Source organism: Callorhinchus milii, unplaced genomic scaffold (genome assembly GCF_018977255.1).
Source record: "Callorhinchus milii isolate IMCB2004 unplaced genomic scaffold, IMCB_Cmil_1.0 Scaffold1, whole genome shotgun sequence".
In the NCBI taxonomy this organism is placed as follows: domain Eukaryota; kingdom Metazoa; phylum Chordata; class Chondrichthyes; order Chimaeriformes; family Callorhinchidae; genus Callorhinchus; species Callorhinchus milii.
Window position 1 is genome coordinate 72,163,998 of NW_024704742.1, and position 25,643 is coordinate 72,189,640.

At 54.3% G+C, this 25,643-nt stretch overlaps 2 protein-coding genes across 2 annotated transcripts; both read right to left on the bottom strand.

Annotated features, from left to right (window-relative positions):
• Window positions 1–1,933: 1,933 nt before the first annotated feature.
• LOC103188537 (neurofilament light polypeptide) lies at window positions 1,934–11,416 on the bottom strand. The gene is made up of 7 exons (XM_042344015.1): window positions 11,408–11,416; window positions 10,649–10,710; window positions 10,362–10,437; window positions 7,786–8,115; window positions 6,039–6,857; window positions 5,588–5,712; window positions 1,934–2,086 (listed from the first exon to the last, which is right to left on the bottom strand). Exons 1-7 carry the CDS (start codon window positions 11,414–11,416, stop codon window positions 2,026–2,028), a joined length of 1,482 nt encoding a protein of 493 aa, XP_042199949.1. The 3' UTR covers window positions 1,934–2,025.
• An 11,609-nt stretch (window positions 11,417–23,025) lies between these two features.
• Window positions 23,026–25,327, bottom strand: LOC103173274 (serine protease HTRA2, mitochondrial-like; the record flags this gene model as incomplete). Its single annotated transcript, XM_042344073.1, has 2 exons — window positions 23,026–23,638; window positions 25,106–25,327. Coding segments are annotated over 2 exons (645 nt in total), but the record flags the coding sequence as incomplete, so codon positions are not given.
• Window positions 25,328–25,643: the final 316 nt, after the last annotated feature.

Genomic DNA, 25,643 nt, shown 5'->3' on the forward strand with positions numbered 1-25,643 from the left:
CCCCTCATCTCCCTCTCACCCCATCTACCCCCCTCACCCTGTATCCCCCCATCTCCCCCCTCACCCTGCATCCTCCCCTTCACCGCACCTCTCCCCCCTTCCCCCATCTCTTCTCTCTCCTGACCTTTCTTTCCCCCTTCCCCCAATCATTCTCTTCTCATTCTATTCTCTCGGCTCCCTCTCCTTCTGTGTGACCTGCTCACCGTTGGTGTTGCTGTTATTGTTAACAAGTGGCCTGTTTGGCTTGCACTGTAGTGTTCCCCCACCCCGTCTATACTGGGCCTGTGACTGTTCTGTGTATCTGACCTTCTGCCTGTATCGGCATAGTGTGATTGTATCTCTCACTGTATATGTAAGTTACTAGTGCCTGTGAATGTATTGTGCCTGTACCTCTGCCTGCAGGGCACAATGTACTTGGTGTAAATGGAAATGCACAATGTACTTAGTGTAAATGTATGTCCTCCACCTTGCTCACCCCACTGTTGGCGGGTGGGCCTTCTGCCACTCTGCCCACACCCTCTGGAACTCCATCCTGCAGTCCCTCCGCCTCGCCCCCTCCCGTGCTTTTGATCACCTTGCTTCCTCCCCTGCCTTCCACCATCCCCGATCCCAACCCCCAGCTCGGGTCTAAAACTCTATCTGTCCAGCGCGTTGGGACATCCTCCTGACATGAAAGGCGCTCTACAAATGTAATTTAGTTATTGTTATTGTCAAGCTGTATTGTATGACCGAAGATCAGGAATAAAGTGATGTCACTCTCACACTCAGCCATGGCGATCAGCTGCTTGCAACATCACCACCGTCAGAGGCGACCCCACACAACACCTCCTGTGGACCCGCCTGGCTCAGAAACCGGACTGGAGACCGTGACAGACAGAGGGCTCAATTCTGACACTCGGTTGCCAGCATCGTCACCTTGGAGCCAGTGTCAATTCCAAAGAGACCCCACCTACCTCCTGCCGAGGAGGATAGTTGTTTTTTTGACATCTGACAGGTAGTGTCCCCCTGTCATCGTTGCCCGCCTCCCTGGAGGAGTTTAACCCTCCCTTGTGGAGCTCAGATGTGTGAGGTGATGTGGTGGGGCTGGAGGGAACCACACAACTCGGAGGTTTCAGTAACTTTATTCCTTGTGGATTTCTCGCCTGTTGAGTGGAGCCGGGTTACACACAAACCCAGCAAAAAGCGATAACATGACGGTGACAGCCGCCCCCATGGGAGGAAGGGGCACCGAAGTGAAAGGACAGGCTTCCAAGGAGGGGGGGGGGTTTCAAGAGGAGAGGGTGGGGTTCCGAGTGGGAGGGTTTCCATGGGGAGTGGGTGGGGCTCCTGCAGGGAGGGGTTCCGAGGAGAGCGGGTGGGGTTTCCGAGGTGTGGGGTTTCCGAGGGGTGGGGTTGCGGAGGCTCCGAGGCGGGGGGTGCGGGTTCCGAGATGGGCGGGCGGGGATTCCGAGGGGGGGGGACGTAGCGCATTCACATTAACTGTTTCTTTTTGCTGTCGCTCTTCTTCACTCCACCTTTCTCTCTCTCTGCCTTGCTCTCTCAGAGTAAGGATGGGCAGATGGATGGCAAGTACAGTTTAATGTGAGCTCAGACAGCAACAAACTCCCAGGTTTACACAATAAACAGACTTTACACCTGAACACCTTCCCTGCTCAGCCCCTCCCGCCCTGCTCACAGCCTCGCTGACTCAGTGTTATGCCCTCCCCCCCTATAATGAGGGAGAGGTTGTGCTGGGGGTCAGTTGATCTGGCGCTACTGGCTGATAGCGCTGCAATCCTCGTGACTTGATCCACAACATCTCGTCGTCAGAGAGAGAGAGGGAAACTGTGTTTGTGACAGAAAGAATCAATGTGCGAGTGCGTGTTTGGTGAGAGAGAAACTGTCTTTGTGATTGATGGCAGTTTGGGGGGCCGGGGAAGGGCTGGCGGGGGGGGGGGGGGGCTGGCGGGGAGAGGGGGGTTGTGCTAGGCGCTGGCTGGGTGTGATGACAGCTGATGTGATGGTGGCTCACCCTCGGCGAGTGGTTTAACTGTACGACGGGAGGGACGAGAAGCTCAGGCGGAATTCTTCACCTTCCAGAAGTTTCCTGAGGAGACGGGGAGAGAGAAAAAAAACAGTACCGAGTCATGCGGGTCCTGAATTCCACCTGTTCTCAGCCTGCAGGACCTCCTCCAACTCAAAATGAAGGAATTGTGGAAAATTCTTCCCTCCAGGTGGGGGGATGGAGTGAGAAGTGAGGAGAGAGACACCCACACAGACTGGGCTCTGTGCTAAGTGTATGTGTCTCACTGGGATGGCAAAGCCCGCCTGGTCCCCGAACCCTCTCCACAGCACCCTCTACTACTACTACTACTATTGTGGAGTCCTGTAGCTCAGTGGTTAGAGCACTCGCTTTGCAAGTGAGAGACCTGAGTTCAATTCTGTGAAGCGCTTTGGGACGTCCTCCCGACGTGAAAAGCGCTATATCAAATGCAAGGATTATTATTACTGGTTTGTGTGTGAGGGTCAGACTGAGAAACAATGGCGGAGATGGAAAGGGAGGGGAAAGAACCAATTGTCATCCACGCGGGAACCAATTACATAGGAAAGAGCAAGAAGGATGTTGTGCCAAGAGAGTATCAAGAGCTAGGGGTTAAATTAAAAGACAGAAAAAAACAATCTCCAGATGGCTACCTCAGCCACGTGCAAATTGTCATAAAGATAAATGGATCAGATAAAGAGATAAATGTGGGCTGAAAGAGTGGTGCGAGAATGAGGGGTTCCATTTTATGGGACACTGGCACCAGTAATGGGACAGGAATGAGCTGTACTGCTGGAATGGGCTGCAGCTGAACAGGGGTGGGATCAAGGTACTAGTGAAAAGGATAAATAAGACTGTAGAAAAAGCTTTAAACGAGTAGGGATGGGTGGAAGGGGAGGGACGGGTAGAAAACAAAACATAAGGCAAGGAGAAGATGAGCAATGGTCAGAATATAAATAGTGATAAAAATAACAAATACTACAGGAAAGAAAAAGGTAATAGGAAGTTATCACAAAAGGTGTAAAAAGTCAAAAAGTGTGAGAAGAACATCATCAAGGCGTTTTGGCATGTTGGGGACAGTTACCCAAATAAGAGTTATGTATACAAATCCATGTAGCATAAGAAATAAAAAAAAGTGAGTTAGAAGCACAAATTCCACTTAAAGGATACGATGTAGTAGCCATTACAGAGACCTGGTTACAAGCTGGGCAGGACTGGGAGCTAAATATTCCAGGCTATAAGATCTTTAGAAAAGACAGGGACATTGGGAAAGGAGGAGGAGTAGCAATATTGATAAAAGACACTATTACAGCAGTGGAAAGGAAAGATTTTCCTTTCTTTCAGTAAGGCCGATCAGGTAGCGGAAACACTATGGGTAGAATTAAGGAACAGCAAAGGAGGTAAGACTCTGCTGGGAGTAGTCTACAGACCTCCAGAGAGTTGTGATGTAGAGTGTGAATGTCACCCCTTTATTTAATAAGGGAGGGAGGGAGAAACCAGGAAACCACAGACCTGTCAGCTTAACGTCATTTGTAGGGAAAATACTGGAATCCATCATCAGGGATAGAATGACTGAACACTTGGACAGTATGAGACAGTCAAAGAGAGTCAGCATGGGTTTGTGAAGGGTAGGTCGTTTCTGACTAATCTAGTTGAATTTTTTGAGGTCACTAAAATGGTGGATAAGAGAGTGTCTAAGGATTTGTTTATATGGACTTTCAGAAGGCATTTGATAAGGTTCCACACTAAAGATTATTAGTGAAAATGGAAGCACATGGAGTCAGAGGTAACCTTGTGACGAGGCTTGGTAATTGGTTAGGAAACAGGAAACAGAGAGTAGGGATAAAAGGAACGTTCTCTGATTGGCGGGACGTGACAAGCGTTGTCCCCCAGGGGTCTGTACTGGGACCCCAGCTATTCGCCATACATATATATAAATATAATGACTTGGATAAAAGAATAGAAAATTTTATATCCAAGTTTGCAGATGACACTAAGCTAGGAGGCTTAGTAAGTTGTGTAGATGGGAGTAGGAAGTTACAAAGGGTCTTAGACAGATTAAGTGAGTGGGCAAAGCTGTAGTTGATGGAGTTCAATGTAGAGGATGGAGTTCTAGTGTGAGGTCATACACTATGGACCGAAAAAAGATAAAGCAGAATACTTTTTNAATGGGGAGAAATTAAGAACTGTGGAAGAGCAGAGATTTAGGTGCCCATATCCACAAATCACTAAAAACTAGTTCCCAGGTGCAAAAAGTAATCAAAATTGGCCTTTATTTCAAGCGGCCTGGAATACAAAGGGGAAGAAATGATGCTTCAGCTGTATAGAGCGTTTGTCAGACCCCATCCGGAGACTGTGTTCAGTTTTGGGCACCACGCCTCAGGAAAGATAATAGCCCTGGAGGGAGTGCAGCGCAGGTTCACCAGAATGTTACCAGGCCTAAAAGGGTTAAGTTGTGAGGAAAGGCTGCGTAAACTTGGATTGTATTCCTTTGAGTTTAGAAGGTTGAGGGGTGATTTGATCGAGGTATTTAAGATGATAAAGGGATTTGATAGGGTAGATACAGATTTCCTCTACTGGGGAAATCCAAAACAAGGGGCATAATCTTAAAATTAGAACCAGGCCATTTAAGAGTGAAATCAGGAAGCATTTTTTCACTCAAAGGGTGACAGAAATCTGGAATTCTCTCTCCCAAAAGGCCATGGATGCTGGATCCATCCACACCTTCAAGAGTGAGGTTGATAGATTTTTGGTAGGTCAGGGTGTTAAGGCATTTGGGGAGAAAGTGGGAAATTGGAATTGAAAGGATTAGTTAAGGTACAGATCAGCCATGATCTAATTAAATGGCGGAACAGGCTCAAAGGGATGAACAGGCGCCTCCTGTTCCATTTTCCTATGGTTACAATAATAATTCTATAATAATTCTTGCGTTTGATATAGCGACTTATGTTGTTTGAGACGTCTCAAAGCGCTTCACGGAATATACTATAAAGTGAATTTACTGTGTATTTTATGGGCAAAACACGACAGCCAATTTCACACAGCCTTGTCCCACAAACGGTCATGAATTGAATGACCATTTTGTGGGGGGGGGGTGATTATTACCCCTGGAAAATGATCCGCCAATCGACTAACAACTGGATTCCTATTTCCTAGTTAGGATTATTATTATTACAGCTAAGTAAACGGAGGTGTGTGGAGTAAGGAAGCTTGCCTAAGGGTTCGCTCTGCCCAGGTATCCAACCCAGGTCCTATTCGCTTGTGAGGCGAGCAAACTAAGCACAATGCTGGAGGACTCCACAATAGGGCAGTTTGGTGTGGCAGGAGGAGACAGAGAGCAAGAGAAATGCCCTCCTTTTTTCGAACAGCACTGCAGGATTTTTAACGTCCGCCTGAACTGGCATAGACGAGGCCTTGGTTTAATGTTTCATCTGAAGGATGGCATCTCTGACAATGTGGTGGTCTCTCTCCCCAGCAGTGCACTGGAGCGTCAGCCTGAACTGTGAGCTCAGAGTACCCAACATGAAGCTTGGAGTTATGAGCTGTGGAGGTTGAGTGATGCCATACCTGTAAGCTGCGATCTCGATGTCCAGCGCCATTTTGACGTTGAGAAGGTCCTGGTATTCCCGCAGGTAACGCGTCATCTCCTGTTTTGCATCATTGATATCCTTATCCAGCTCGCTGATCCTCTCCTGCTCACACACACACAGTCAGTCACTGAGAGGCCGAGAGTCAGTCTATCTGCCTCAGTCCCACTGTCTGACCCAGCCAATTACACTGCATTACTTGTTCACACCGAAGTTGCCATTTCCCATTGCCACACTTGCCAGTGCCAACATGCACACTCACCGACACACACTCAGTCTGATGCATTAATATACACTCTGACACACTATGAGCCGAATGATCTGCTTTCTGTGCTGTAAATCTCTCTGGTGAGATGGAGGGGGGGCAGAGATGGAGTGGGGGTGAGATTCAGAGAGTGGGTGGGGGGTGAGATGGAGGGAGGAGCTTGTACCTGGTATTTGGACACCTCCTTGCCCTGCCTGTCCTCCAGGCTCTCCAGCTGTTTGTGTAAGGAGTCAATGACATTCTTGAGACCCTCGATCTCGGAGCCTCGGGACTGCAGGAGACGCCGGTACTCAGCCGTCTCTTCCTTGATGGATCTGACGGCCTGGTTGTTCTTGTTGGCCATCTCAGCCACGGTGGCCACCTTGGTTCGGTACCAATCCTCGGCCGCCTGCATGTTCTTATTGGCTAGCGTCTCGTACTGCGAACGGATCTCCTTCAGGGCCACGGCCAGGTCTGGTTTGGTCACCTCCACCTCCACAGTCAGGTGGGCAGCCTGGATCTGGGACAGCAGCTCGGCGTTCTCCTGGCCATGGACCTTCTTGATGAAAGCGATCTCCTCCACCAGGGAGCTGACGGTCCCCTCCACCTCACTGTTGGCCAGGACCACTTTGCCCGCCTCCTCCCTCATCTTGTGCAGGTTATCCTCAGCCTCCAGCCGCAGACGCACCTCTTCCTCGTACTTGTCCTTCAGCTGGGAGTAGATCTGGCGCAGCCGCTCGCGCTCCCCCTCCATCCGCGCCTTCTCGTTGCTCTCGGCATCCAGCAGAGCCCGCAGGTCGCGGATCTCCTGCTCGTAGATGAGATGGAGCCTTGGGGGGTCAGATTGCTTCTGTCTCAGGGCTTCCAGCTCCACCAGCAGCACCTTGTTCTGCTGCTCCAGGTAGTGAACCTTCTCGATGTAGGTGGCGAAGCGGTCGTTCAGGTCCACCAGCTGCTCTCGCTCCTGGGCTCTCAGCGTCAGCAGCTCCGCGTTCACATTACTCACCTGCAGGGGGCAACAAATCAAATACCTTGGTAGCCCAAAGTCAACCAAATACCAGCCCAAAACGTAGCCCAATATCATGCGTAGCCCAAGGTCAACCAAATCGGAGTTCTGCGGCGTAGTGGCCAGAACCCTCGCCTCGCAAGCGAGAGGACCCAGGTTAGATTCCCGGACACTGCTACGCGCAATTGTTTGCCACGTTTCGCCCACAAAACTTTACAGTAGATTCTGTGAAGTGCTTTGAGATATCTCGAACACATGATAAGACGCTATATCAAATGCAAGGATTATTATTATTACTATTAAATACTAGCCCAGTAACATGCATTGCCGATTGGCCATTCTGCTTCGCACAGCCGGAAACGCATATTTTTGAGCTGGCATTTTAAAACTATGCAAGAAAGGTTTTTTTTTTCTCTTCGACCGTGCCTTCAGCTCCCCTCTCGACTCCGTACCTCCTCCTCGCTCCCTCCCCTTCCCCTGACCATTTCCCCCCTCCTCGCTCCCTCCCTTCCCTCCCCGACCATTCCCCCCCCCCCCAATGCTCGGGTCCCGACCCAACTGTCCAGCGCTTTGGGACGTCCTCCCGACGTGAAAGGCGCTCTGTAAATGGAATCTTGTTGTTGTAGTTGTGTGTGAAAAAAACACACATTTTGCGGGTTTACATTTTTTAAAATATATATATATATACACACACCTGATTTTATTATATATATATATATACATATTATATATATTATACACCTATTAAAAAAAAGCATTTGCCCAACCGGTGTTTTTTCACGGGTGCCACCCCAAAAAAAAAACAACCCCCCCCTCCCCCCAAAAAAAAACAACCCCCCCAAAAAAAAACAACCCCCCCCAAAAAAAAAAAAACCGCCCAACTTGGGCGTGAAAACCCGCCCAATCTGAGCAGCGTCGCTTCGCTCACCTGCGACAGGTCCACCCGCTCGGTGTAGTCCGCGAGCAGCGCGGCGGCGGCGCTGCTCCGGGCCGCCCGCTTGGGGCCGGGGCCGGGGCCGGGACCGGGGCCCGGGGAGCGGTGCACCGAGTACAGACCCGAGCAGACGCCGGTCTTGGTCGGGCGGCTGCGGTGCTCATCCCACGGTTTGCGCAGAGGCGCGAAGGGCTCGTAGGCGCTCATGTTGCCGCGCGGACCGCTCAGGAGCGCGGGTTTTGCTGCAGTGAAACCCCTGCAATGCCGCACCGCTATATATATAACCCGCCCCCCCCTCGCCCCCCCGCCCGTCAGCAGCACCAATCACGGACGGGCGGATTTCGCCGACGACAGCAACTTGCACTTATTTCTTTGGCTTTTATTTGGTACCGTCGCGAGGCGCCTCGAGGCGCCCGGAAGACGTGATGAGGCGCTACGCCGCGTCGAGCGCGAGGATTGTTGTACGGCGCTTCCTCGCGCGGGGGGGGCGGGGGGTAGCGTCCAAGAGCGCTCGACTGCAGGGGCGGGGGGGGCGCGGGGAGGAGGAGGAGGAGGAGGGAGGTGACCGCGGACATTGTCGAGGAGGAAGGTCTTCAGGCGCAATCTGAAGACGGGTTAAGTGAGGGGCAAGTCGGAGGGATAGAGGGAGAGAATTCACTCCATTTCTCCCCGGGTTTGACTGCTGAGAAACCGTTACCTGCTCGTTCTTGTGATCTTTATTCACTTCGACCAGGATATGATGATGATGATAATAATAATAATAATAATAATAATCCTTACATCCCAACAAACATCTGTGGAATTTCCACGTATTATAATAATAATAATCTTTGCATTTGATATCGTGCCTTATCACGTCATGGAGATGCCTTAAATCGCTACGCAGGACACACTGTAAACAACATCAAATTGGATTTATAGAGAGCCTTTCAAATTAAGAGCACGTCCCAAGGTACCTCGCCCAAGCATAAAGCGGATTCATTATGTATTTTGTGGGAAAACCACCACAGCCAATTGTGCACGGCAATTGTTGTCCAGGACACTGGAAGAAACTCCCTTCTCTTTTTGAATAGTGTCATGGGATCTTTGACATCCCCCTGAACAGGCAGACGGGACCTCGGTTTAATGCTTCGGCCAAAGGACGGCATCTCCAACAATGTAACGCACTCGGAGCACTGCATTGGCCTGTCAGCTTGGACTGTCATTCCAGGTCCTGACGTGGGGCTCGAATCTTCTGACTCAGAGGCGAGACAGTGACCGCTGAGCCAGACTGACACACGGTATAGGTGGGATGCATGGAATTCTCGGTTTGGTTTGGATATTCTTAAGCAGGGTGATTGGTTTAAAAATAATAATAATAATAATAATAATAATAATAATAATAATAATAATAATAATAATAATCATCCTTGCGTTTGATACGGGGGCCTTATCATGTTTCTGCATGTGTCAGTCACCCGGCTGACCAAAAAAATACATTTGATATAATTATACCAGCCACCCTTTTCAAATCGTTTCGCAGGATTTTACTGTAAAGTGTAGTGACTGTGTGGGGAGACACAGCAGCCAATTAGCACACAGCAACATCCCACAAACAGCCATGAAGTTAATCATCGATTTTATTTGAGGGATTGTCAGCCAGAAAACTGGAAGGCAGTGCTCCCTTCTTTTTTCCAACAGCACTGCGGGATTTTTAATGTCCAACTGAACAACACAGATGGGATCTCGGTTTAATGTCTCATCCAAAAGATAGCACCTCTGACGATGCAGCGCTCCCCCAGCACTGTGCTGGGGTGTCAGCCTGGAAGGTGAGCTCAAAATCTCCGTTGAGCTGCATGAACCCACAACCTATTTAACGAGAGTGACTGCCTGAGCCCAGCGGCCACCGTTCACAATGTATGTCTGCAGTGCAGTCCTCCCGGGCGGGTCTGCACTTCATTGCTCCCACTCACAGCATCAGGGCCAAAGCAGAGCGGGAGGAGCTGTCAAACAAAGGATATGCTGCTCCCGACTGCTTTGCCGCAGCATCTTCACCAAGTGCTGAAATTGGCAACTTCACCCCCTCCCCCAGTGCACCCCCTCCCCCCCCAGTGCACCCCCTCCCCCAGTGCACCCCCTCCCCCCAGTGCACCCCTCCCCCCATGCCCCCCCCCCCCCAGTGCACCCCCTCCCCCCCCCCCCCAGTGCACCCCCTCCCCCCAGTGCACCCCCTCCCCCAGTGCACCCCCGCCCCAGTGCACCCCCCCCCCCAGTGCACCCCCTCCCCAGTGCCCCCCCCAGTGCACCCCTCCCCCATGCACCCCTCCCCCCAGTGCACCCCCTCCCCCCAGTGCACCCCTCCCCCCCAGTGCACCCCTCCCCCCCAGTGCACTCCCTCCCCCAGTGCACCCCCTCCCCCCAGTGCACCCTCCCCCCCAGTGCACCCCCTCCCCCCCAGTGCACCCCCCCCCCCCCCCCCCCCCCCCCCCCCCCCCCCCCCCCCCCTGCACCCCCCCCCCCCCCCCCCCCCCCCCCCCCCCCCCCAGTGCACCCCCTCCCCCCAGTGCACCCCCCCCCCAGTGCCCCCCCCCAGTGCACCCCTCCCCCAGTGCACCCCTCCCCAGTGCACCCCCTCCCCCCGCAGTGCACCCCTCCCCCAGTGCACCCCTCCCCAGTGCACTCCCTCCCCCCAGTGCACCCCCTCCCCCAGTGCACCCCTCCCCCAGTGCACCCCCTCCCCCCAGTGCACCCCCTCCCCCCAGTGTACCCCCCCCCAGTGTACCCCTCCCCCAGTGTAACCCCTCCCCGCCTCCCCCAATGTACCCCCTCCCCGACATTAACTATGCGAAGGGTTTAGAGACATTAAGGAGGGAATTGCGTGTCAATCACCTCCATGACGCTGATCAGAAGCCCAGCACCTTCCACCGCTGGAGGAATAACCTGGGAACAACAACATCAACAGCGTTCACACAGTGTTTTGGAAATCTGGAACTCTCTCCCCCAAAAGGCTGTGGATACGGATCCATTAAAATTTTCAAAACTGAGGTGACTTTTGTTAGGTCAAGGAATAAAGGGATATGGACAAGGATGGGTAATTGGAGTTGAGGTACAGATCAGCCGTGATTTAATAGAATGGCAGAACAGGCTCGAGGGGCTGAATGGCCTACTCCTGTTTCTTCACACAGGATTGCATCTCCAGGCGCGGGCTGGAACGTCAGGCTGGGAGGCTGAGCCCGCATTGAGTGCCCGGCACCACGTCCTGTGCCTTAAGTGTCCTGTGTCTGACTGTGACTGTGCCACCAGCCACCACTAGGGGCAGCTTAAGCTGTCACAGCCCTTCCCATTACAGCTCAACTCAGCACGTCACCCAACGACAGGCCCCCTGGTGCCCCTGTAGGTGGGGGAGAAGCTCCGCTATGACTCACAGTCACTGTCAACCCCCTGCCCCCCTCCCTGCAGTATTACCCAAACCCAAACTGAGAATTCTTTTCATCCCATCTCTACATGGAAATTCCCAAGATGTTTATTGAAATGGAATGTACACTTTCTCCTTGGAGGGACGCATTCTGCTTTTTCTAAATGTGGGGAATATTAGGTGTAGGTTGGGAAGAGTCAAGGGACCCCAGAGTCCCCTCACCCTGACCATTTCCCCCCTGCTCGGGTCATGACCCAACTGTGCAGCGCCTTGGGACGTCCTCCTGACGTGAAAGGCGCTTTATAAATGGAATCTTGTTGTTGTTGTTGTTGTTATTGGAGTCTAACAGTCTAAAACCGCATAGCTTGCCTTTGAGAGCACTATCTGGCAAGATTTCCCGCTGCTTGTCCACCTACGACCACCCTGCCCATTAGGGCTTTGGCTTGCAGGGTTAACAGGAGCCGAATGTGAAGAGTCCTTGCCTTCCTTGCCTTGTCCCTCCATCCCCACACACCCTTCTGTCAACCGCTCCCTCCACATCGAACTCCAAAACGTCCGCTCCCTCTGTAATAAGGCCCTGGTCATCAACGATCTCATCCTTGATGAGAGCGTCGACATCATAGCCTTAACGGAAACCTGGCTCACCCCAAGCGACACCTTCCCCCTCACGGAGGCCACACCACCCGGCTACACCTCCCACCACATCCCTCGCCCCAACCGCCGTGGCGGTGGTGTAGCCCTTATCTCAAGGACACCACTTGCCCTATATCCCTACTCCTCTGGCTCTTTCCCCTCTTTCGAGCACCTCACCCTCTCCCACCCCTCCCATCTCTCACTCAAAATTCTCCTCCTCTACCGCCCCCTAAAACCTCTCCCACCTTCATCTCCGATATTTCTATCCTCCTAACATCTCTCTGCCTCTGCTCTGATCGCCTCATCATTCTGGGCGACTTCAACCTGCACTTCACCCCCTCCTGCTCCATCTCCTCGGACTTCTCCTCCCTCCTCTCCTCACTCAAACTCTCCCTCCATATCAACTCCGCCACTCACATTCACGGTCACCCACTCGATTTGGTGATCACCCGGGGCCTCAGTGTCTCGGATGTCACCATTACCGACAAGGCCGTCTCCGATCACCACTTCATCTCCTTCACCACCTCCACCCCCCTCCCTACCTCCACCAGACCCACCACCATCTTCTACCGCCCCTGGAAGAAGTTACCCCCACAATCCCTAACCGCTGCCTTGGAGTCCTCTGAACTCCTCTCCCTCTGGCCTTCAACCCTCACTGACCCCTCTTCTGCTCTCACCCTCCTCCACAACACCCTCTCCTCCACACTCGACACTCTTGCCCCCATCACCTCCCGTACTGTCTCTTACTCTCGCTCCTCCCCCTGGTTCACCACCCACCTCCGCTCACTGAAGAGCCAGGTGCGGGCCGCTGAACGCACCTGCCTCAAATCTGGCCTAACGGTCCACCGGCAAATCTGGCTGGACCTCCTCAAAATCTACCGCTCCACTCTAGCCTCGGCCAAGTCGTCCTTCTACTCCAGGATAATCCTGGAGGCGAAGAACAACCCCAGGCTTCTGTTCTCCACCACATCCCGACTCCTCCGTCCCCCCCACCACCCCGCGCAGGTCATCTCCTCCAACCTTCACTGCGAGGAGATGTTAGATTTCCTTGAATCCCAAATCAAAGGAATCCACTCCGTGGTCACTGCCCCTCCAACTTCCACCCACCCCCCTCCCTCCCTCCCATACTCCGACTCCTACCCATCCTCCCCTACACACCTTTGAACCCGTTTCCCCACCCTCTGTCACCAAACTCATCTTGTCCTTGAAACCCACCACCTGCTCACTGGACCCCATCCCCACTCCACTCCTTATCTCTCAGCTCCACCTCTTTGCCCCACTTCTGACAGACACCATTAACTTGTCCCTCTCCTCTTCCCCTCAAAACTGCCACCATCACTCCCACATTGAAAAAACCGTCCCTTGATGCGTCGCAGCTATCAAGCTACCGGCCCATCTCCAACCTCCCCTTCCTGTCCAAGGTTCTCGAAAGAGTCGTCGCCTCCCAGCTGCGCTCTTTCCTCTCCACCCACTCACTTTTCGAACCCCTCCAGTCGGGTTTCCGTGCTGCCCATAGCACAGAAACTGCCCTGGTCAAGGTCACCAATGACATCTTGACCATCTGCGACCAGGACTCCCTCTGCCTCCTCGTCCTCCTCGACCTATCGGCCGCATTCGATACGGTCGACCATTCTATCCTCCTCCACCTCCTGTCCTCCCACCTCAACCTTCAAGGCCCTGTCCTTGAGTGGTTTAGGTCCTACCTCTCCCGCCGTCTTCATTTTGTCTCTGCAAACGCTTTTCCTCCAGCCCCCGCACTGTCTCGTGCGGTGTCCCTCAGGGCTCTGTCCTCGGTCCCCTCCTCTTCACCCTCTATATGCTCCCCCTTGGTGACATCATCCGCAGACATGGGGTTAACTTCCACATGTATGCGGATGACACCCAACTCTACCTTTCCTCCTCTACCCTCAACTCCACGACCACCGATGTCCTGACAGCTGCCTGTCCGACATCGAGTCCTGGACGAGAGACAACTTTCTTCAGCTCAATGTGCGCAAAACTGAGGCCCTCCTGATTGGCTCACGTCAGCGCCTCCGCACCTCAGGCGCTGACAGCATCAGCATCCAAGGCTGCACTCTCCACCTCTCAAAGCCATCAGGAACCTCGGGGTTCTGTTCGACCCTGAGCTGTCCTTTCTTCCCCACATCCGCACCACAACTGGCACCGCCTTCCATCACCTCCGGAACATCGCCAGACTACGGCACTACCTCACCCCTCACGCTGCTGAAACCCTGGTTCACGCCTTTATCACCTCAAGGCTGGATTACGGGAACTCTCTCCTCGCCGGCCTTCCCGGCCCCTCCCTCCACACTGCAGGTCATTCAGAACTCTGCAGCTCGTGTACTGTCCCGCACCAGGCTTCGCGACCACATCACTCCCACCCTCGCTCGCCTCCACTGGCTCCCCATCCCCCAGAGGATCGAATTCAAGATCCTCATCCTCACCTACAAGGCCATTCACGGCCTCGCTCCCTCCTACCTCTCCGACCTTCTATCCCCCCACGTACCTGCCCGTAACCTCCATTCCTCTGGCTCCGGTCTGCTCCACATCCCCCGCCCCAACCGCCCTACCATCGGTGGCCGGGCCTTCAGCCTCTCAGCCCCGAGGCTCTGGAACTCTATCCCCCAGTGCCTTCGCCGCCTCCTCCCTTTCCTCCTTCAAGGCCGATCTCAAGACCTTTCCCTTCAACCGTCCCTTCAGCTCCCCTCTCGACTCTCTACCCCCTCCTCGCTCCCTCCCTTCCCTCCCCTCACCCTGACCATTTCCCCCCTGCTCGGGTCCCGACCCAACGTGAAAGGCGCTCTATAAATGCAATCTTGTTGTTGTTGTTGTTATCTGCCCTTCCAGGTCCTGACGATGAGCCAGGCTGGGCTGTGCTGTCATCAGCAGTGCCCTGGAATACTGTAGATCCGCTGGCCAAGGAACCCAACCAGAGACCCTCACAGAGGGCTCGATTCCAACATTCCATTGCGAAACACGTCACTTTGGAGCTAGTTCCCGCTTACCCCCACCCAATGAGGATAGTTACTAGTTGTTCATTTGACATCTGACAAGCGTGGGTTTGAGTTCTCATTGGATGAATGGCTGGTACCAGGTTCCCTGTGAGTTTCCTGATGGCGAACACAGCTCAGCATGAAATGAGAAAAACTCCACTGAGGTAATACCCCCTCCCCCCTCACTAAGGTCAGTGTGTGTGCAGGGTCACTGTCATTGGCTGTATTGGGGCTGTGTTGGGTTTGTGCTGGTGCTGGGCTATGTTGGGGCTGTGTTGGTCTTGTGCTGGGCTGTACTGGGGCTGTGTTTGACTGGTGCTGAGCTGGGCTGTATTGGGTCTGTGTTGGGTTTGGGCTGGTGCTTGACTGTGTTGGGTCTATGCTGGTGCTGTATTGGGGCTGTGTTGGGTTTGTGCTGTGCTGGGCTGTGTTGGGTCTGCGCTGGGGCTGGGCAGTATTGGGGCTGTGTTAGGTTTATGCTGGTCCTGCATTGCGTCTGTGCTGGTGCTGGGCTGTATTGGAGCTGTGCTGGGCTGTATTGAGTTTGTGCAGGTGCTGTATTCGGGCTGTGTTGCGTATGTACTGGGCTGTATTGGGGCTGTGTTAGGTTTGTGCTGGAGTTGGTGCTGGAGCTGTGCTATATTGGGTCTGCTATATTGGCTCTGGAACTCTATCCCCCAGTGCCTTCGCCGCCTCCTCCCTTTCCTCCTTCAAGGCCGGTCTCAAGACCTTTCTCTTTGACCGTGCCTTCAGCTCCCCTCTTGACTCTCTACCCCCTCCTCGCTCCCTCCCTCCCCTCACCCTGACCATTTCCCCCCTGCTCGGTTCCTGACCCAACTGTACAGCGCCTTGGGATGTCCTCCCGACGTGAAAGGCGCTCTATAAATGGAATCTTGTTGTTGTTGTTGTTGTGCTCCGCTCAGCGGACTCTGGCCTGCTTCACGTTCCCTGCCTTCCTAGTCCCACTATTGGCAGGCGGGCCTTCCGCCACTCTTCGCCCACCCTCTGGAACTCCATCCCGCAATCTCTCTGTCTCGCCCCCTCCCAGGCCACCTTCTAAAACCCACCCCAAAACCCTTCTCTTCGACCGTGCTTTTGATCCCCCTGCCCTCCCCTCCCCCCTCCCCCACCCTGACCCTCAGCTCGAGTCCGTAACTCTGTCTGTTCAGCGCCTTGAGATGTCCTCCCTATGTGAAAGGCACTATATAAATGTAATTTTGTTGTTGTCGTTGTGCTAGTGCTGTGTTGTGTCTGTGTTGTGTCTGTGCTGGTGCTGTGCTGTATTGGGTTTGTGCTGGTACTATATTGGGGTTGTATTGGGTCTGTGCTAGTGCGCTATCGGCTCTGTGTTGGGTCTGAATTGCTGATGTCCTGTATTGGGTTTGTACTGTATTGAGGCTGTGTTGGGTCTGTGCTAGTGGTGTATTGGGCCTGGCTCTTCCCCAATGACCCCGTACCCTAGTTGAAGCCTCCCCTCCAGGCTACTCCTTCCACCACACACCCCCGTGCAAACCAACGTGGCGGTGAGGTGGCCCTCATCTCCAAAGCCTCCTCTTGCTGCTTCCCCTCCTTTGAGCACCTCACCCTCTTCCATCCCTCTCTCCCACTGAAAATCCTCCTGGTCTACTGCCCCACTAAGTCCCCTGGCTCCTTCCAAACAGACATCTCTACTCTACTCTCTTCTCTTCCCTTTCCCTTTGGTTTGAACGCCTGCTCATAATGGACGATTTCAACACCCACTTAAACTCCCCTTGCACCACTTCTTCTGACTTCACTGCCCTCCTCTCCTCCCTAAACCTCACCCTTCACATTAACTCACCAACCCACAACCGTGGCCATGGCCTTGACCTGGTCATCACCTACGGCCTTGACATTTCCGACCTTAGCATAGTGGCAAGGCCATCTCGGACCATTTCCTCATCTCCTTCTCCTCTCAATCCCTCTCTCCTCCACCAAGCCCTCAACCATACTCTATCGCCCATGGAAAAGGCTACACTCTGAGACCCTCACAAAGGCCCTCACATCCTCAAATATCCTATCCCTCTGGCCTTCCACCTGCGGAGATTCTGAAGCAGCCGTCCAGCTGCTCCAAGATCGCCTCTCCTCTACCGTCCCCATCGTGAGCTCCTACTACGACTCCCATCCTACATTCCTTCTTCCCCATCTTCCTCCCTCTCACCCACCATCACCTCAATGAAACCCACCACCTGCTGCCTCGAGCCCCTCCCCACAAACTTGCTGATCACTCAGCTCCCCCTCCTCTGCCCACTATTGGCTGATGTCATCAACCAGTCCCTCTCCTCTGGATCAGTCCCTGCCCCCCTCAAAACTGCTGTCATCACCCCCCTCCTCAAGAAACCTTCCCTAGATCCCTCAAACCCCAGGCACTACCACCCTATTTCTAACCTACCCTTCCTCGCAAAAGGCCTAGAAATATGCGTTGGTGCCAACCAACTCCGCGCACACCTCCTCGACTTCTCCACTGCTTTCGGCACATGAATCACGCCATCCTCCTCCACTGGCTTTCCTCTGTCATCCACCTCAGTGGGAACGCACTCGCCCGGTTCGAGTCCTACCTCACAAACTGCCAGCAGTACATCTGCACAAATGGCTTCTCCTCTCACTCTCACCCGGTTACCTGCGGGTACCCCAAGGATCCATCCTTGGCCCCCTCCTCTTTCTAATTTATATGCTCCCTCTTGGGGATGTCATCCGCAGATATGAGGTACATTTCCACATGTATGCGGACGACACCCAACTTTATTTTTCCACCTCACTTTGGGACTTCTCGGCTGGACTATTCTAACGCCTTCCTCGCCGGTCTCCCCTCCACTACCATCCATAAAATCCAGATCAACCAAAACTCTGCCGCCCGCATTCTTACCCGCACCAAACTCCGCTCCCCGATTACCCCAGTCCTTGCCAGGACTGCACTGGCTGCCTGTCCCAGAGAGGATCGACTTCAAGATCCTCACCCTTGTCTTCAAATCCCTCCACTCCTGTGTTGGGGCTGTGCTGGTGCTGTGTTAATGCTGTGCTGGTGTTGGTGCTGTGTTGTGGCTGTGCTGGTGATGTGTTGGGGCTGTGCTGGTGCTGTGTTAATGCTGTGCTGGTGTTGTGTTGTGGCTGTGCTGGTGATGTGTTGGGGCTGTGCTGAACTGTGTTGGGTCTGTGCTGGTGCTGGGCTGTATTTGGGCTGCATTGGGTCTGCACTGCATTGGGTTTTTTGGGTCTGTGCAGGGGCTGTATTGCGGCTGTGCTGGTGCTGTGTTGGATCTGTGCTGGTGCTGTATTGGGGCTGTGCTGGCCCTGTATTGGGGCTGTATTGTGGCTTTGTTGGTGCTGTATTGGGGTTTTATTGGGTCTGTGCTGGTGCTGTATTGGGTTTGTGCTGGTGCTGTGTTGCGTCTGTGCTGGTGCTGTACTCGGTCTGCGTTGGGTTTGTGCAGGTGCTATATTGGGGCTGTGCTGGTGCTGTGTTGGGGCTGTGCTGGTGCTGTGTTGGGGCTGTGCTTTGCTGGCACTGTGTTGGAGCTCTGCTGTGCTAGTGCTGGTGCTGTGTTGGAGCTCTGCTGTGCTAGTGCTGTATTGGGGCTGTGCTGGTGCTGTGTTGGGACTGGTGCTGTGTTGGGGCTGTGCTGTGCTGGCACTGTGTTGGAGCTCTGCTGTGCTGGTGCTGTGTTGGGGCTTTGCTGGTGCTGTGTTGGAGCTCTGCTGTGCTGGTGCTGTGTTGGGGCTGTGCTGGTGCTGTGTTGGAGCTCTGCTGGTGCTGTGTTTGAGCTCTGCTGGTGCTGTGTTGGAGCTCTGCTGTGCTAGTGCTGTGCCGGTGCTGTGTTGGGGCTGTGCTGTGCTGGTGCTGTGTTGGAGCTCTGCTGGTGCTGTGTTGGCGTTGTGCTATGCTGGTGCTGTGTTGGGGCTGTGTTATGCTGGTGCTGTGTTGGGGCTGTGCTGTGCTGGTGCTGTGTTGGAGCTCTGCTGGTGCTGTGTTGGAGCTCTGCTGGTGCTGTGTTGGAGCTCTGCTGTGCTAGTGCTGTGCCGGTGCTGTGTTGGGGCTGTGCTGTGCTGGTGCTGTGTTGGGGCTCTGCTGGTGCTGTGTTGGAGCTCTGCTGGTGCTGTGTTGGGGTTGTGCTATGCTGGTGCTGTGTTGGGGCTGTGTTATGCTGGTGCTGTGTTGGGGCTGTGCTGTGTTGGTGCTGTGTTGGAGCTCTGCTGGTGCTGTGTTGGAGCTCTGCTGGTGCTGTGTTGGAGCTCTGCTGTGCTAGTGCTGTGCCGGTGCTGTGTTGGGGCTGTGCTGTGCTGGTGCTGTGTTGGGGCTCTGCTGGTGCTGTGTTGGAGCTCTGCTGGTGCTGTGTTGGAGCTCTGCTGTGCTAGTGCTGTGCCGGTGCTGTGTTGGGGCTGTGCTGGTGCTGTGTTGGGGCTCTGCTGGTGCTGTGTTGGAGCTCTGCTGGTGCTGTGTTGGAGCTCTGCTGGTGCTGTGTTGGAGCCCTGCTGTGCTAGTGCTGTGCCGGTGCTGTGTTGGGGCTGTGCTGTGCTGGTGCTGTGTTGGGGCTCTGCTGGTGCTGTGTTGGAGCTCTGCTGTGCTAGTGCTGTGTTGGGGCTCTGCTGTGCTAGTGCTGTGTTGGGGCTCTGCTGGTGCTGTGTTGGAGCTCTGCTGTGCTGTGTTGGGGCTCTGCTGGTGCTATGTTGGGGCTGTGCTGTGCTGGTGCTGTGTTGGAGTTCTGCTGTGCTAGTGCTGTGTTGGGGCTCTGCTGTGCTAGTGCTGTGTTGGAGCTCTGCTGGTGCTGTGTTGGAGCTCTGCTGTGCTGTGTTGGGGCTCTGCTGGTGCTATGTTGGGGCTGTGCTGTGCTAGTGCTGTGTTGGAGCTCTGCTGGTGCTGTGTTGGAGCTCTGCTGTGCTGTGTTGGGGCTCTGCTGGTGCTATGTTGGGGCTGTGCTGTGCTAGTGCTGTGTTGGAGCTCTGCTGGTGCTGTGTTGGAGCTCTGCTGTGCCGGTGCTGTGTTGGAGCTCTGCTGTGCTGGTGCTGTGTTGGGGCTCTGCTGGTGCTGTGTTGGAGCTCTGCTGTGCTAGTGCTGTGTTGGGGCTCTGCTGTGCTAGTGCTGTGTTGGAGCTCTGCTGGTGCTGTGTTGGAGCTCTGCTGTGCTAGTGCTGTGTTGGGGCTCTGCTGTGCCGGTGCTGTGTTGGAGCTCTGCTGTGCCGGTGCTGTGTTGGAGCTCTGCTGTGCCGGTGCTGTGTGGGGGCTGTGCTGTGTTGGAGCTCTGCTGTGCTGTGTTGGGGCTCTGCTGGTGCTGTGTTGGTGCTGTGTGGGGGCTGTGCTGGTGCTGTGCTGGTGCTGTGTTGGGGCTCTGCTGGTGCTGTGTTGTGTTGAGCAGTGCGCAGGCGCGTTGCTGTGATGGTGGTGCCTGGCGGCCGCGCGCTGTGGCGGTTGGTGCGGGTGTGGGCGCGGGTGCGGGTGCGGGTGGGGTCGGGGGCCGAGCCCGGGGCGGGGGCGGGGGCGCGGGGCCTGGCGCTCGGGCTCGGCCTGGGGCTGGGGCTGGGGTCGGCGTTGCTGTGGGCCCAGAGCCGGGGGCTGGAGCTGGGGGGGGACGCGCGGCCCCGGGGCCCAGGCCCCGCTGCCCGCCGGCTGCTCCCCGCCCTCCTCGCCGCCCAACCCGTGCGGCCCGACAGCCCGCGACACCGCTACAACTTCATCGCTGATGTGGTGGAGAAAACAGGACCCGCAGTGGTCTCCATAGAGATCCTGGGCAGGTGAGAGGGCCTGAGGGGCGGCACCGGGTACACACAGGGCCATACCGGGTACACACAGGGTACACACAGGGCCATACCGGGTACACACCGGGTACACACAGGGCGGCACCGGGTACACACAGGGTACACACAGGGCCATACCGGGTATACACAGGGCCATACCGGGTACACACCGGATACACACAGGGCCATACCGGGTATACACAGGGTATACACAGGGCCATACCGGGTACACACAGGGTATACACAGGGCCATACCGGGTACACACAGGGTATAATACACAGGGCGGCACAGGGTACACACAGGGTACACACAGGGCGGCACCGGGTACACACAGGGTACACACGGGGTATACACAGGGCCATACCGGGTACACACAGGGCCATACCGGGTATACACAGGGCCATACCGGGTACACACAGGGCCATACCGGGTACACACAGGGTATACACAGGGCGGCACCGGGTACACACAGGGCCAAACCGGGTACACACAGGGCCAAACCGGGTACACACAGGGCCATACCGGGTACACACAGGGCCATACCGGGTACACACAGGACCATACCGGGTACGTACAGGGCCATACCGGGTATGTACAGGGCCATACTGGGGTAATACACGGGGTGATGCTGGGGTATACACAGGGTGATGCTGGGGTATACACAGGGTGATGCTGGGGTATATACAGGGCGATGCTGGGGTATATACAGGGCGATGCTGGGGTATACACAGGGTGATGCTGGGGTATACACAGGGTGATGCTGGGGTATACACAGGGTGATGCTGGGGTATACACAGGGTGATGCTGGGGTATACACAGGGTGATGCTGGGGTATACACAGGGTGATGCTGGGGTATACACAGGGTGATGCTGGGGTATGTACAGGGTGATGCTGGGGTATACACAGGGTGATGCTGGGGTATACACAGGGTGATGCTGGGGTATATACAGGGTGATGCTGGGGTATACACAGGGTGATGCTGGGGTATATACAGGGTGATGCTGGGGTATGTACAGGGTGATGCTGGGGTATACACAGGGTGATGCTGGGCGTATGTACAGGGTGATGCTGGGTATACACAGGGTGATGCTGGGGTATATACAGGGTGATGCTGGGGTATACACAGGGTGATGCTGGGGTATATACAGGGTGATGCTGGGGTATACACAGGGTGATGCTGGGGTATATACAGGGTGATGCTGGGGTATATACAGGGTATGCTGGGGTATATACAGGGTGATGCTGGGGTATACACAGGGTGATGCTGGGGTATACACAGGGTGATGCTGGGGTATACACAGGGTGATGCTGGGGTATACACAGGGTGATGCTGGGGTATACACAGGGTGATGCTGGGGTATGTACAGGGTGATGCTGGGGTATACACAGGGTGATGCTGGGGTATACACAGGGTGATGCTGGGGTATACACAGGGTGATGCTGGGGTATATACAGGGTGATGCTGGGGTATACACAGGGTGATGCTGGGGTATATACAGGGTGATGCTGGGGTATGTACAGGGTGATGCTGGGGTATACACAGGGTGATGCTGGGGTATGTACAGGGTGATGCTGGGGTATACACAGGGTGATGCTGGGGTATACACTGGAATAGTGGTGACAAAGGCATGGGCGAGGATCTCAGCTGCATTGGTTGCAAGGTACTGATAGAAGTGGGCAATTTGATGGAGTTGGGCAATTTGACGGAGGTGGAAGAAAGCGGTCCTTGTCAGGGAATGGATGTGAGGAAAGCTGGGGATCGAACCTAACGTCTAAGTTGCAAATGGGTTCGGTGAGTCTGAGGGAGAGCCCTGGGCGGTTGAGGAGTTCAGACCTGCAGGAGAGAAGACGTTGACGGGAGCCAAAGAGTATGGTTTCCGTCTTTCTGACATTCAGCTGCAGGAAATTTGCACTCATCTGGGCCTTGATGTCTGTCAAACAAGCTGACAGGACATCAGTGGACTGAGAGTCACAGCTGGAGAAGTAGATTTGAGTGTCATCCACAGTGGGCAGAGGAGGGGGAGTTGAGTGACCAAAAGCTGGGTGGGCAGGGGGTCAAAGCAGCAAGTGGTGGGTTTCATCTGGGTGATGGTGGGGGAAAGGGAGGAAAGAGAGATGGGGGCAAAGGAGTGCAGGGTGGGGGCCGTGGTAGGAGCTGTGGTAGGAGGGGAGGGTGATGAAGGAGGTATGGGTGGGGGTGGTAGGCGACATGGGTGGGTGGAGGAGGAGATGGCAGCCAGGCAAATGTTATCTATCTTAGAGATAAAGAAGTCCAGGACCTCTTCGCACTTGGCATCCAAAGTGAGGATCGAGGATGCTTGAGAGGGGTCTTGGAGGAGATGATGGGTCGTAGAGAATAGGATTTTGGGGTTGTTTTTGGCCTCGAGAATGTCCTGTGAGTATAACGTGGTTTAAGTTTGAGAAAGGGAGTGGATGTAGGTATGAAGAAGCTGGAACCACAGCTGGCGGTGAACAGTGGGGCGAGTTTTGTGCCATCTGCACTTGAGCAACTGGGTTTGAGATTTGATGGAGCAGAGATGACTTTTGTACCAGAGGAAGCGGGTAGGCTTGGAGATGGACCTGGTTTTCAAGTGGACAAGGGAACTGAAGGTTGAGGAGAGGTGTTCGTTTAGCAGCTTGACAGCTGTGTCTGGATCATTGTGGGTGGAAGGCCAAAGGGAGAGAAGGTCTGAGGATGAGAGGGCGTTTGTGAGGGAGTTGGGGGAGGGGAAGCTTTTTCCATGGGCACAAAAAGATCGTGAGGGCTTGGAGGAGGGCAGAGTGATACGAGAGGCGAGGGAGACGAGGAAGTAGTCGGAGATGTCTTGTCAGACACTCACACAGACACACACACACAGACATGGGCACGCTGGCTGTACTCACATCGATGGTGGCGTCAGTCTGGATGTACTCCATGTTACTGTGACCCATGCCGAGCTCGCGGCTGCCTCTCTGCACTGAGCTGACGATGCCAGACGTGATTGTGTTCTGCAGAGCGAAGGGGCTGCCCATGGCCACCACAAACTCACCGTGACGCACGTCTGAGGACTGGCCCAACCCCAGCGTGGGCAGCGGTCTCTGCAGGTCCCAACACACGGGGTCAGTCACAGGCTCGTTGTACCCACAACTAACCCCACTGGGTAAGAACAGGGGGAGAGAGAGAGCGAGCAACAGCACAGACATGATGGGGAGAGAGCAGTGAATGGGATTAGAATAGAGAGTTCAAATGGGGAGCGAGCACCAGCACAGACAGGATCATAGCATCATAGAATTATACAGCACAGGAGGCCATTCAGCCCATCGTGTCTGTGTCGGCTCTTTGAAAAGAGCTGTCCAATTCAATCCCACTCCCCTGCCCTCTCCCCATAGTCCTGCAAACCTGTCCACCCAAAATAATTATCTACTTATCTCTTGAAAGTTGTCAAATTGGCTTCCATCACCCTTTCAGGCAATGCATTCCAGATCCAAAAAACTTGTGTAAAAAAATTTCTCCTCCCCTCTGTTTCTTTTAACAACTAGTTTAAATCGGTGCCCTCGGGTTACCGACCCACCCATCAGTGGAAATAGTTTCTCCTTGTTCACCCTATTAAATTCCCTCATAATTTTGAAAACTTCTATTAAGTCTAACGGTTTCTCCTCCAGCCCCCGCACTGTCACGTCTGGCGTCCCCCAGGACTCTGTCCTTGGCCCTCTCCTCTTTAATATCTACATGCTCCACCTTGGTGACATCATCCGCAGACATGGGGTCAACCTCCATATGTATGCAGATGACACCCAACTCTATCTTTCTGCATCCACCCTCAACTCCAGGACCACTGCTATCCTGACAGACTGCCTGTCGGACATCAAGTCCTGGATGAGGGCAGATTTCCTACAGTTGAATGTGAACAAGACCGAGGCCCTCCTGATTGGCTCACACCAGCACCTCAGCACCTCGGGTCTGAAATACTGTACACTGTCCTCCCGACGTGAAAGGCGCTATACAAATGTAATCTTGTTGTTGTAATTAAGTCTCTTCTTAACCTTCTCTGCTCCAAGGAGAATAATCCCAGCTTCTCTCACCTCTCCTGATAACTCAGGTCCTTCATTCCTGGTACCATCCTGGTAAATCTCTGCACCCTCTCCAATACCTTGACGTCCTTCCTGAAGTGTGATGCCCAGAACTGAACACAGTTCACGATATATCACAATGGGGAGAGAGCTGGGAATGGGATTAGAGAACTCCAGTGGGGGAGCGATCACCAGCATAGACACAATGGGGAGAAGAGGGAATAGGATTAGAGTAGAGAACTCCAATGGGAAGAGGAGGGAATAGGATTAGAGAAGAGAACTCTAGTGAGGAGAGGAGAGGGAATAGGATTAGAGTAGAGAGCTCCAGTGGAGAGAGAGGAGAGGGAATAGGATTAGAGTAGAGAGCTCCAGTGGAGAGAGAGGAGGGAATAGGATTAGAGACTCCAGTAGGGAGAGAGGAGGGAATAGAATTAGAGTAGAGAGCTCCAGTGGGGAGCGAGGATGGGGAACGCTGGGAGAGGGCCACACCCTCACCATGGGATTGATTTTGATGGTCGCAATGTCAGAGACTTGGTCCACATCCTGGACAGTGGCGTCATATGTTTCCCCGTCCGCCAGTCGCACTCGCACGCGCCTCTTGTTGGCCACCACATGAGCATTGGTCACGATCAGGCCGTCCTGCGTCACCAAGAAACCCGAGCCATTGGAGACCGGGATCTCACGCCCACTAAATGGGTGCCTGAAAAACAACCCACATTAAAGGCTCTGAACAGCCAATTATACCACAGCTATGAACCACCAATCACACCGGACTGAGCTGTATCACTCTGTATATACCCGAGTATCACTGTATATACCCCAGCATCACCCTGTGTATACCCCAGCATCACCCTGTACATACCCCAGCATCACCCTGTGTATACCCCAGCATCACCCTGTACATACCCCAGCATCACCCTGTATATACCCCAGCATCACCCTGTGTATACCCCAGCATCACCCTGTGTATACCCCAGCATCACCCTGTATATACCCCAGCATCACCCTGTGTATACCCCAGCATCACCCTGTA